The sequence below is a fragment of the Hyperoodon ampullatus genome (genome assembly GCF_949752795.1).
Source record: "Hyperoodon ampullatus genome assembly, chromosome: 7".
NCBI lineage: Eukaryota > Metazoa > Chordata > Mammalia > Artiodactyla > Ziphiidae > Hyperoodon > Hyperoodon ampullatus.
Genome location: NC_136920.1, coordinates 107,047,552 through 107,060,004, shown reverse-complemented (window position 1 = coordinate 107,060,004; position 12,453 = coordinate 107,047,552). Strand labels below are relative to the sequence as shown.

The window sequence follows — 12,453 nt, the reverse complement described above, 5'->3', positions numbered from 1 at the left end:
CCCTGCCTCTCTCTCTCTTCTCCTTCTAGGTCCCCTATAGTGTGAATGTTGGTATGCTGAATGTTGTCTTAGAGATCCCTTAACTGTTCTCATTTTTTTTAAACCTTATTTTTCTTTTTCTGTTCAGATTGAGTTAATTTTTATTTCATCTTCTTCTGTATCACTTTGTCTGCTGTTGGTTCCTTCTAATGTGTTTTGCATTTCAGTTAGTGTGTTCTTCAGTTCTGTCTTTTAAAAATGTTTTTTAGTTCCTTTTTAAAATTCTCTGTTCATCTATTCTTTCCTCTAATTTAGTCAGTATTCCTATTATTAATGCTTTGAACTCTTTGTATATTAAGTTGTTCATTGCTATTTCGTTAGTTGTTTTCTTTAGGGTTTTTCTCTTTTTCTTTCCGTTGAAACAGTTTTCTGTCTTCTCATTTTGCTTAACTTTCTCTGTGTCTGCGATATTAGGTGAAACATTTACCTACTCTGATCTTGAAGGAGTGTCCTTGTGTGGGAGCATTTCTGTGCAGTCTCCATGTGCCCAGTGGCTTTGATGGGAGAACTGGATCTGACCTGAGCATGAGTCACATCTTTCCACAGGGTGTGCTGGCAGCTATCACCTTTGTAGGAGGTGAGACTGGAAGATGGAGGGACTAGAGTCAGAGCCAGGTGTGAGCCTGGGGTTCTTCTCTGCTCAGTGACCAACACCACCTTATTGGAGTTGGGGTAGGGCCCCAAGTTCCTGGAGCAGAAGCCCTGTTATTTGGGAGTGAGCTGGCTCCATTCCCTTTAAGTGTGTACTCTTTTCGTTCCTAGCACCAGTACTTTGCCCCAGAGGGGGCCAGTATTGGAGCAAGAGGGGCCAGAGTGGGTGCTCGGGAAAGGTCAGGTGTGGGCTGTGGTGTTCTGGACCCCAGTCTGAGTTTCGGACCTCACCCAATGAGCTGCTTCCATAATCAGCTGCAGTGACTGCTGCCTCCCCCGACCCCCGTCAGATGCCATTCTGGGTCAGGTTAGCTCTGTCCCTCAGAACAGCATACTCCCCTCAGTCCTGTAGCCCTTGCCCCAGTTTGGAGCTGCATGGCATAGCAAGAGGGGCTGGAATGGGCACTTGGCTTTGGTCAGGGAGTGGGCTGTGGTGGTCCCATATCAGTCAGAGTTACAGACTGCTTCTGATGTGCTGCCTCGCCAAGCACCTTCATTGGTTGCCATCACTCCATTCAGTTGCAGTTCCAGATCTGAGCAGGGTTCATTTCTCACAACTGTGTATGCTTCTTGGGTGCAGCATCCCTTACCCCAGTGTGGAACTGAGCCATGGAGCAAGTGGTGCTGTAGCAGGCACTTGGCTTAGGCTGGAGCATGGGCTGGGGGTGTTGTAGGAAACTGGCCAGAGTCCTGGGGCAGTTTAAGTCTACTTCTGCTGCCTTGTTTTGAGAGTAATCAAATTTGTGTGTGTTCTTCATGAGCAGAGTCTAGGTGTTCTTCATGAGCAGAGTCTAGGTTTCTTACAGTCTCCCTGTTAGTCCCACTGGTTTTCAAGTCAGCTAAGGGGACTTGTCTTCTTGGCATTGGACCCTAGGGCTAGGGAACCCAATATGTGGCTTGAATTGCTCACCCCCCAGGGAGGATCTCTGAGTCCATGTAATCTCCTTCCTTTTCTGTGTCCCCTCCCAGGGTCACAATTCCTAACTTGGCTGCTTCTCTTCTCTTCCTACCTGAATCTGTGTGGATTTTTCTTACAGCCCTTGTTGTATAAGAGTCTTTCTACCAGTCTCCTGTTGGTTTTCAGTGAGAATTGTTCCATATGTAGATGTATTTTTGCTGTGTTCTTGGAAGGAAGTGAGCTCCACATCCTCCTACTCTACCATCTTGATCTCTCCTTCCTACATCATCGTATTCTTAACACATGATAAATGTTTGGTTTATTTTGAGGAAAATATGGCCGTTGCCTTAGAATCAAATGATAATTCTTATAATGGGAGTGAAAAAAAATGAAGATCATAGGAAGAAGACTAAAATGATGGTCCTTAACTAAAGCTTCAGTGTGAAGCATGTTGATTTCATATGTCTTCTTTATATTGAGGATATCATTTCTTTTGTGCTTTATGCTAATGTTTTTCATATTGTGAGTCAGAAATTTATTGCAGTCATCATTTAAAAATATAAAATACCAGCATGTATTACATGTAACAAATATACGTTTTGTTTCCTAAAACCTTTGTTTTGGATACACATACACACAGAAAATCTCTCTATGGGTCAAGGTCACAGAAAAGCTTGAAAGCCAGTACTCAAGTCTTTGTGTCTTCTTGGCTCCTTATGCCCACATTGTGCTGTAAGCTACAGATCTATGGCACATATCTATAAAACCAGTCTATAGCATATAGAGATGCATACCAATTTTTCAACCTTTTTTCATAAGCAGGACATCTCCTCACTCCAGTCCTTGGCTTTGTTTCCATTCCCCTGTATATACTGGAGCACCTTTAGTATTTATTATGTTTTAGAAATTGAACTAAGGACTAACATTTTCTGCTTGCACATAGAGCCCAGTAGTCATGTGGCTTCAGTTATGCTTACTGCTTTGCATTTCTCTTCTGTTTCTGGTGTACCGAGCTGGGTTTATCTTGTTTTGAACTTAGCAGTGTTTTATATTTTGTATATCTTTTCGGTTTGTCCTGAGCAGAGACAAACATGGCAACATGAACTGAACTTTAATAAATCTCTTGACTAGAAGGTCTGAGCATGTTTTAGAGATTGATTCATGTTGATATATTTTATTTCTATTTCATTCCTTTCAATCACTGTATAGTCTTTCATAATCTAACTCTGCCATTCTGTAAATATCCATTTCTCTTGGAATGGATATTTTGTTTTTCACTCTTACAAACTATTACAAGCAGTGCTAAATTTCTCCATAGTGCATATTTAGAAGTGGAATTGCTAAGTTATTAAGTACACATCTATTTTCTCCTACAAACACTTGCAAAGAGATTATATCAATTTATTGTGCCCCAACAATGTATGTTTCTTAACCATACTTAGTATCTGTATTGTCAAACTTTAAAATTATGTCATGCTGAATAATGTGTGAGAAATGGTATTTCATGTATTAATATGCACTCCTCTGATTACTAAGAGAGATCTTTTTTTGTCATTTCGATTTCTTATAGTATGAACTGCTTGTTTATGTTTTTTGTTGTTTATCTTTTTCTTACTGATGTGTAATTCTTTATATACTCAGTCTTGTGTCTTTTGTGTACTTTCAGATAGTATCTCATAATTTGTCTTACCAGTTGTCAGTTGTCCTTCTCAGTTTGTAATTTTAGTCTTTGTTATCCTGTTGAGTATCTGATGTGTATCTCTCTGAGTGTCCAAATAAGACCACTGGAAGAAATTGTAGATACTGTGAGATTTTACAGTAGGCTAAAAAGGGAGGTGGCAGAATCTTTTTGCGTGTTCATTATAAGAAGTCAAATGCTTACTACTTTGCTTATCCCTCTAAGTTAACCTTTAACTTTAAAATTTTTTTGTTTGTTTTTTGTTTTTTTCTATTTTTTTGCCACACCATGTGACGTGGAATCTTATTTCCTAGACCAGGGATCGGACCCGTGCCCCCTGCAGTGGAAACACGGCATCTTAACCACTGGACAGCCAGGAAATTCCTAAATCAAATTTTGTTCTTTGGAGATTCTGTACTTTTTTGTCAGCTCATGAATATGTTTTAAATGCTTTTTAAGAATTTTTTATCCAACATTTTTGTTTTCAAAGGTTGGTTCTGGAAGCTAACATTTAACTCTTTCCATTCTTCTCTATCTAATTGCTATTATTAGTTCTAATAATTGCCATTATTAGTTCTAAGAAGCATTTTCTGACCCCCTAAGTCAAATTGGATGCCCCTAGTATATGTTTCTATAGCAGTCTTTACTTTCATAGCACTGTTCTATATTAATATTGCTTGTTTTTCTCCTTTCTCAAGGCCATAATTTCTTTAATGGTAAGGACTATGCCTGGCTTATTAATTATAGCCCCAGTACCTGGCATAGTGCTTGGAACACAGTAGACACTTGCATTGTGACTAGGCTACTGTCATCTTTTTCCTGATTACTGCCACAATCTTCTTACTGGTTTCCTACCTATAATGTTGCTTTTCTCCAGTCTTTTCTCCACTCTAAAAGCAGTTTGCTCTTTGTGTAACACAAAGCTGATCATGTTTATGACTCACCATTGCCCCGGCAGAAAGCTCCAATAGCAGTTTAAAGTGGTTCCTGTGGCCTAGTCCCTGATTATTCTACAACCTAATCTCTTATTTGCTATTCATTCATGCTTCTCAAGTTTTAGCCATTCTGAATTACTTTGTTCCCTAAAGGTGCAGTGCTTTTTCTTTCGTCTTGGGTTTTATGAACATGTTTTTATTCCTACACTTGGAACCTCTTAATTCTCTCTTTTCCCACAGAAGAAACTGGCTAATTCTTGCTCATCCTTAGGTCTGATAGTACTCATATTACTTCCTTTAGGAAGTCTTTGATTTGTCAGCATGAGAGGAGTTTGAATTGTGTATGGCTTTAACACTCTGTACTTATAACTTCAAAGCACTTGTCAGTTACTTGTATATTGTCTGTATTCCTCACTATCTCATAAGCTAGCAAGGGCTGTGTTAGGCATATTGACTATTAAATCTTCTGCATCTAGCACAGTTCTGATTCATGGTAGGCATTCAAAAAAAGCATTGAATGAATGTTAATTTAGACATTATTTCCTGCAAGTTGGAAAAGAGTGTGTCTTAAGAGTTTTTAAAGTATTTCCCTAAGGTTACAATTGTTAACTGAGTCTCAGATTTTTAATTTATTAATATATTTTATATTTTTTATATATTTTATATATTTTATATATTTTATGGTGGGGTTATTTTAAAATTGTGACCTCTGAAAATATTTTGTTCCAGTTGAGACTGCTGGAAAGAGAATTGAATCCATACTGGAAGGATGGTGGGACAGGTCTTCCACCAGAAGACTGTAATCTGTCATCAGTTACTAAAGGTATCTTCATATTTTGATTGTAGCCACACAGGCATTTCTTATAACTTGGTATTCCTAAGGGAATGAACTGAGTCTGCTAGTAGATTGGCAAGATGTATTATGAATTCCAAAAATGAATAATAATCCAAATCAGATTTTGAGATGTATTAAATCTAAATTTTATCACTAGTTATTATTTAAATATTTCTGCTTGATGCTGTAATTTTGATCAAGTCTGCAAATATCTGTGTCTGTTTATGTATTTGCAAAACTGATGTATATTGATTATCTGATGTGAAATTTGTATGGTTTTATATTATGAGCATCTATGGATTATTACTAAAGGTTCAGTTTACATATAGGAAAGCAATGATAAAACATATGCAGTCTTTTAAGGCCTCATTTAAATTATTAGTACTTGGGAAGATTATTTTAACTATAATATGTTAGCAAATTGATTAAATATTTTATACTCGATAATGTTTTTATATTTGAGTTTATATTTTGAATGGATTAATGAAAAGCATTGTTCTGTAAGGATGTAATCCTTTGGTTTGTTACAGTCTATAACAAAATGTAAAAAGTATTAAAGCTCTGAAGTTTCATGAAAATGATCTATAAATATTAAAGATGTGATTTCATATCTTCAGAAATTCTTACTTTGCCAGCATTTACAAATTTCATTGATGTTAGGATAGTGCTGTTACTTTCCAGCAGATGGAGACAAAATCCTTGTGTCATGTATTCATACCTTTCACCATAATTTAAAAAAAAATACTTATATGCCAATTAAGTGTTACATTGACAACTCAATGAAAAGTTTGATTAATCACAATTAACCCAGTATACACATAGTAGTATTATAAATTATCTTTCCATCTTAGTCATTTCTCAGCAGAATGTTTTCCTGCTTTTTATGTGTAGTTTATTCTTATTTTGGCCATTTGTTATATTCTTTTGTATTTTATGAGAGATGTCCCTGGAGCCACCTTATAGGTTCCTTTTTAATTTATATTTATTAGTTTTACTGAAGTTATTAGTAATTATAACATTTTCTTTATTGCCTTTCAGCTTGGGCAATAAAGAAATGTCTCTGCTGGGCTATATAATAATAACTGTAGTCATATAAGGGTCTCTTTGAAATACTGATGTTTAGAAATTTAAGAGTTTGGGAATCATAAGTTTTCTCAGTGAACCATTATTATGTAGGGCTGATCCAAGCTTTTACCATCCTTGTTGTCAGAGGACAGTCAGTAAGTTCATCTATGGGGAAGACTTAGAATTGTCAAATCCTGTCTTTGAGTATATGTAGTCAGGAGGTTCTTAACTTCACTGATTGGAGAAGACCCAAAGTTCTACCTTAGGTAGTATCTTTCAGCTTGCTGAACCAGTAGAATCAAAGACACTAGGAGAAAAATGACCTTACATAAAGGTTTTAGAGAGCCTTTCTCCCTTCCCTTTCATATAATGCTTTCACGATTTCCCTTTCTCGTATTTAATTAGAAGGAGAAAGAATGACAGAAAGCTCTGAATGTCTGTCAGAGGTTCAGATCCCAGAGCTGAAATTAAGCTTTAAAAAATGTTTTGTAGGTTTTTCTGCATATGCAGATAGTGTAGTCATTCTCTTTAGACTAGTGGTAGAGTTGAAACTGTGAGGCACCTAAAAGTGTTATAACAGTATTATTAAGAGATATGTAGAGGTGCTATAGTGTTTATATTTAAGGACTTAGACTTTGGAGTTTGACTTCTTGGGATTAGAATTTTGGCGTTTCCACTCATTAGTTCTGTGATTTGGGGAATGTTTCCTGACCTCTCTGAGCCCAGTTTAAACATTGTAGTAGGGAATAATGGTATTATCTGTCTTATATGGTTATTGTGAGGATTTATCACAGAATCTGGAATATAGTAAATACTTAATAATGATGTTGTCAAATATTTGTCCTTATGATGAAATGTTTTGGGAAGATTTTATCAATAGATTTTTTGGTAATGATTGAGGTGCCATATACACAATAGCTGATTTGTTACTCTTGATATTTTTTTCCTTAGAGAAAATTAAGTGGAAAAATAAATAAATTTTCACTGTCCATACAAAATTATCTTAAATCATATTTTAGTAATGGGAATATTTGTACAATTTTTAAGTTTACAAAATAACACGTTTTTGTATCAGTTTATTTTCAATAGCAGCCATGTGAGGGTAGCAAAGTAGATGTCCCAATTGTATAGGAAGCTAATACCTAATGTTCAGGAAACTAAGGCTGAAATTGATCAAGTTCTTTGCCTATAGTCATGTGAGTAGTACCAGAACCCAGGTCTTCTGATTTTAGTCTAGGGTTAGTTACTCTAGGTTTTCATTAGAAGACTCTGTTACCATGTAGTTAGTAGATATTCTTGCTTAAAAACTCTGTATTTTTATTCATCCATATAGATTTTTTTCCCTCTTTATTTTTTGGCTTTCTCTTACACAGTCTTTTGAGAAGTTGTTTCAAAGGTGATTTAAATCAACTGCCTTATTTTTCAGACAAAGAAGCAAAATTTAAAAGAGTTAATGACTTGCTTGAGGTCTTACAACTATTTAATAACAACAGCAAGACTAAAATCTAGGTCTCATGATATTCAGTTTATTGCTATTTTTATATTATCCTGTCTTCTGAGAAAAATGAGGATGTAGCCCAGATTCACTTGGTTGTATTTTGTCTATAATAATATAACTCTTAATTATGGAAGCATATACTCAGTCTCTTAATTTTTGACTTATAGAAAACAGACATCAGCTACAGGTGTATATTAATTGCTCCATACCAATGAATTTACTGTAATTATTTGATATATCTTTATCTCAGAGGACAGGGACCATGCCTTATTCATGACATTTTTGTTTGTTTTTTTAAAAAAGTTATTTTTTAGTGAGTAGATACCCCATTCACCCATGTTTTACCCCCTTATTATGTTTTGATTTCCTTCTGAGTTTAACAGATTTTCATATTCATAGTAAGTGTTCACAAAATATTTGTTGGATTGAATTTCTTGATAGATGGTTCTGTAGTTGGTATTTTTTGTTTGCTTTTTAAATATTCAATTTGGTGAATTCTCTTGTTATAAATATTTTATTATTGCTATTGTTGGGGCCCAGCATACGTTGCCCCAAAGTGTGCCTCAATGGCTTATTGATTATTTTGAATTAAAGTTACTTAAGAAAGAGCTGATGCAAGAGGGACACTTTGAGCCTCCTCTCTGTCTTCCTGAAAGTAGGGAATAAATTGCATATGAAAAATTAAGGTAGAAGGAAATTCTTATCAACAGAGACAGGTAATTTGAGGTCAAAAGGCCTATACAAACAGACCTTGTTACTTTAATTTATTACCCCAAGCCCAAACTCAGTTTAGATTCTTCACTAATTAAGCACCCAAAGCTTAAGTTATTTTTGTCCTATAAATTTCTTATAAATTTAGTGTTTCTCTGTCTAAAAAGTATAAAAACTGGCTCCTTTGGTCCTTTCTTAGGTCCCATTTCTATGAGAACTCCATTAGCATGAATTAAAATTTTCACTGTGTCCATCAGTTTGTCAGTAGATAACTCCTTGGAATAAAAATTTTAATTATATAGCTAGACCATTAACATGGGTGTTATTTACAGTGGTTGTCTCTTATCACTGTGTAAGTTGCAGATTTAGACTAACTTCCTTGAGTAGCTGCATTGTTAATTTTGAACTCATAAAATATATAAATAAAAAAAAGAGCAAGAGCAAAATAAACTTAAATGAAAAGTGAATCACTGAGTTAACTAGAGACCTGGCTTTGAAGTACACAGTATTTTAGGCATGTAAAGTAAGACCCATTATCTTAGAAGAGATAGCTTAGTGAAGATAAACTTTTGAGATTTGCGTGAGGGACAGAATTAATTTCAGAATTGAAAAATCGAGTTTTTTTTTTTAAATAAACGTTTTATTTACGTTCAAAACATATATCGAAAAGTACACAAATCATTAGTATACAGACTGATTACAGTTGACTGTTGAACAACATGGGGGTTAGGGGCACCTACCCTCTGTGCAGTTGAAAATCTGCATATGACTTTTGGTTGGCCCTCTGTATTTGTGGATTAACCAACCATGGATCCAGCCAACTGCAGGTTGTGTAGTATTGTAGTATTTGCTATTGAAAAAAATCCGAGTGTAAGTAAACCCACATAGTTCACACATGTTGTTCAAGGGTCAACTGTATTTTTACAAAGTGAAAACATCTGTGCAATCAGCATACAGTTTAAGAAACAGAACATTATTATCATCCCAAAGATTCGCTTTGTGGCTCTTTGAGTCACTGTGCTCTTGCCAGAGGGTTCTAGCACCAAAATTCTGCTTTGCCTGGAATCATATACTATGCCCTCTTTTGTTTCCTGCTAGTTTTGTGCCCATTTTCAGATTCACATGTGTTGTTGGGTATATAGTCATTTATTCTCATTGCTATGTAGTAGTCTATTTTAGGAATATATATATCATAATCTATAATCTATATTCATTTTACTGAAGATGGACATTTGGGTTGATTCTAGGCTGGGATTACTGCAGGTTTCTTGCTATGAAGATTGTTGTACATGTCTTCTGGGGTCTCTATTTTGTGGGTTATAGAGCTGGGGTGATCTAAACTAGTTCTATTTTTGAACAAGGAAAATCAGGAACAGTTTTGATTTATTTATTGATTAGATTTCCAATATGCAAATGAAAAGTGTGATGTATATAGAAGGAAATATAAGCAGCCTAATAAAGTTTGTTGGAGGTATTCAGATTTCCATAGTTGGTAATCATAACTAGAATAATTTGTTTCATTGTTATTATAGTTATGCATTAATATCTGTATTATTATCTATGATAATACAGATAGTTCTGTATTATCTGTAATTTCCTTATTCTTTTTTTAAAGCTATTAATATATTTTATTTCATTTATTTATTTTGAAAAAAATTTTATTGGGGTATAATTGATTTACAATGTTGTGTTAGTTTCAGGTGTACAGCACAGTGAATCTGTTACACAAATACATATATCTGCCCTTTTTAAGATTGTTTTCCCATAGAGGCTATTACAGAGTATTGAGTAGAGGAGGTCCTTATTAGTTACCTATTTTATATATAGTAGTGTGTATGTGTCAATCCCAATCTTCCAATTTATCCCTCCCCCACCCCACCCACCGGTAACCATAAGTTTATTTTCTACCTCTATCTCTATTTCGGTTTTGTAGATAAGTTCATTTGTAGCCTTTTCTTAGATTTGACATGTAAGTGATATCATATGATATTTGTCTTTCTTTGTCTGACTTAGTCACTAAGTATGAGAATCTCGAGGTCCGTCCATGTTGCTGCAATTGGCATTATTTTGTTCTTTTTTATGGGTGTGTAATATTTAGTTGTATATATATGTACCACATCTTCTTTATGCATTCCTCTGTTGATGCACATTTAAGATGCTTCCATGTCCTGGCTATTGTAAATAGTGCTGCAGTGATCATCAGGGTGCATGCATCCTTTTGAATTCTGGTTTTCTCCGGATATATGCCTAGGAGTGAGACTGCTGGATTATATGGTAGCTCTATTTTTACTTTTTTGAGAAACCTCCATACTGTTCTCCATAGTGGCTGTACCAGTTTGCATTCCCACCAACAGTGTAGGAGGGTTCCCTTTTCTCCACACCCTCTCCAGCACTTATTGTTTGTAGCCTTTATTGATGATGACCATTCTGACTTGTGTGAGGTGATACCTTATTGTAGTTTTGATTTGCATTTCTCTAATAATGAGTGATGTTGAGCATCTTATCATGTGCTCTTTGGCCATCTGTATGTCTTCGTTGGAGAAATGTCTGTTTAGATCTTCTGCCCATTTTTTGATATTGAGCTGCAGGTAAGCTTTGGAGATTAATCCCTTGTCAGTTGCTTCATGCAAATATTTTCTTCCATTCTGAGGGTTGTCTTTTCATCTTGTTTATGGTTTCCTTTGCTGTGAAAAAGCTTCTAAGTTTAACTAATAAATTAACTAGGTCCCATTTGTTTATTTTTGTTTTTATTTTCATTATTCTAGGAGGTGGATGGAAAAAGATCTTGCTGCAGTTTATGTCAGAGTGTTCTCCCTATGTTTTCCTCTAACAGTTTTATAGTATCTGGCCTTACATTTAGGTCTTTAATCCATTTTGAGTTTATTATTGTGTATGGTGTTATGGTGTGCTCTAATTTCATTCTTTAACATGTAGCTGGCCAGTTTTCCCAGCACCATTTATTGAAGAGACTGTCTCTTCTCCATTGTATATTCTTGCCTCCTTTGTCAAAGATAAGGTTACTGTAGGTGTGTGGGTTTATCTCTGGGCTTTCTATGCTGTTCCATTGATGTATATTTCTGTTTTTGTACCAGTACCATACTGTACCATAGTGTCTTGATGACCATAGGTTTGTAGTATAGTCTGAAGTCAGGGAGCCTGATTCCTCCATCTCTGTTGTTGTTTTTTTTAAAACATCTTTATTGGAGTATAATTGCTTTACAGTGGTATGTTCGTTTCTGCTTTATAACAAAGTGAATCAGCTATACATATACATATATCCCCACATCTCCTCCCTCTTGTATCTCCCTCCCAACCTCCCTATCCTACCCCTCTAGGTGGTCACAAAGCACTGAGCTGACCTCCCTGTGCTATGTGGCTGCTTCCCACTAGCTACCTATTTTACATTTGGTAGTATATATAAGTCCATGCCACTCTCTCACTTCATCACAGCTTACCCTTCTGCCTCCCTGTGTCCTCAAATCCATTCTCTACGTATGTGTCTTTATTCCTGTCCTGCCCCTAGGTTTTTCAGAACCATTTTTTTTTTTAGATTCCATATATATGTGTTAGCATACGGTATTTGTTTTTCTTTTCCTGACTTAACTTCACTCTGTATGACAGACTCTGGGTGCATCTACCTCACTACAAATAGCTCAATTTTGTTTCTTTTTATGGCTGAGTAATATTCCATTGTATATATGTGCCACATCTTCTTTATCCATTTATCTGTGGATGGACATTTAGGTTGCTTCCATGTCCTGGCTATTGTAAATAGAGCTGCAGTGAACATTGTTGTACATGTCTCTTTTTGAATTATGGTTTTCTCAGGGTATATGCCCAGTAGTGGGATTGCTGGGTTATATGGTAGTTCTGTTTTTAGTTTTTAAGGAACCTCCATACTGTTCTCCATAGTGGCTGTATCAATTTCCATTCCCACCAACAATGCAAGAGGGTTCATTTTTCTCCACACCCTCTCCAGTATTTATTGTTTGTAGATTTTTTTGTTAATGGCCATTCTGACTGGTTTGAGGTGATACATCATTGTAGTTTTGATTTGCATTTCTCTAATGATTAGTGATGTTGAGCATCCTTTAATGTGTTTGTTGGCAATCTGTCCTTCTTTGGAGAAATGTGTATTTACAT

General features: G+C 35.6%; 1 protein-coding gene across 3 annotated transcripts in view; it reads left to right on the top strand.

Annotated features, from left to right (window-relative positions):
- CWF19L2 (CWF19 like cell cycle control factor 2) overlaps positions 1 to 12,453 on the top strand; it is a gene marked incomplete at its 3' end in the record, with an annotated part of 168,843 nt that overhangs the window by 39,162 nt on the left and 117,228 nt on the right. For all 3 annotated transcript variants that reach the window (XM_079708103.1, XM_079708102.1, XM_079708104.1), the window contains exon 6: positions 4,931 to 5,024. In XM_079708103.1, coding sequence (XP_079564229.1) covers positions 4,931 to 5,024 — 94 coding nt within the window. The remainder of the gene's footprint in view (positions 1 to 4,930; positions 5,025 to 12,453) is intronic.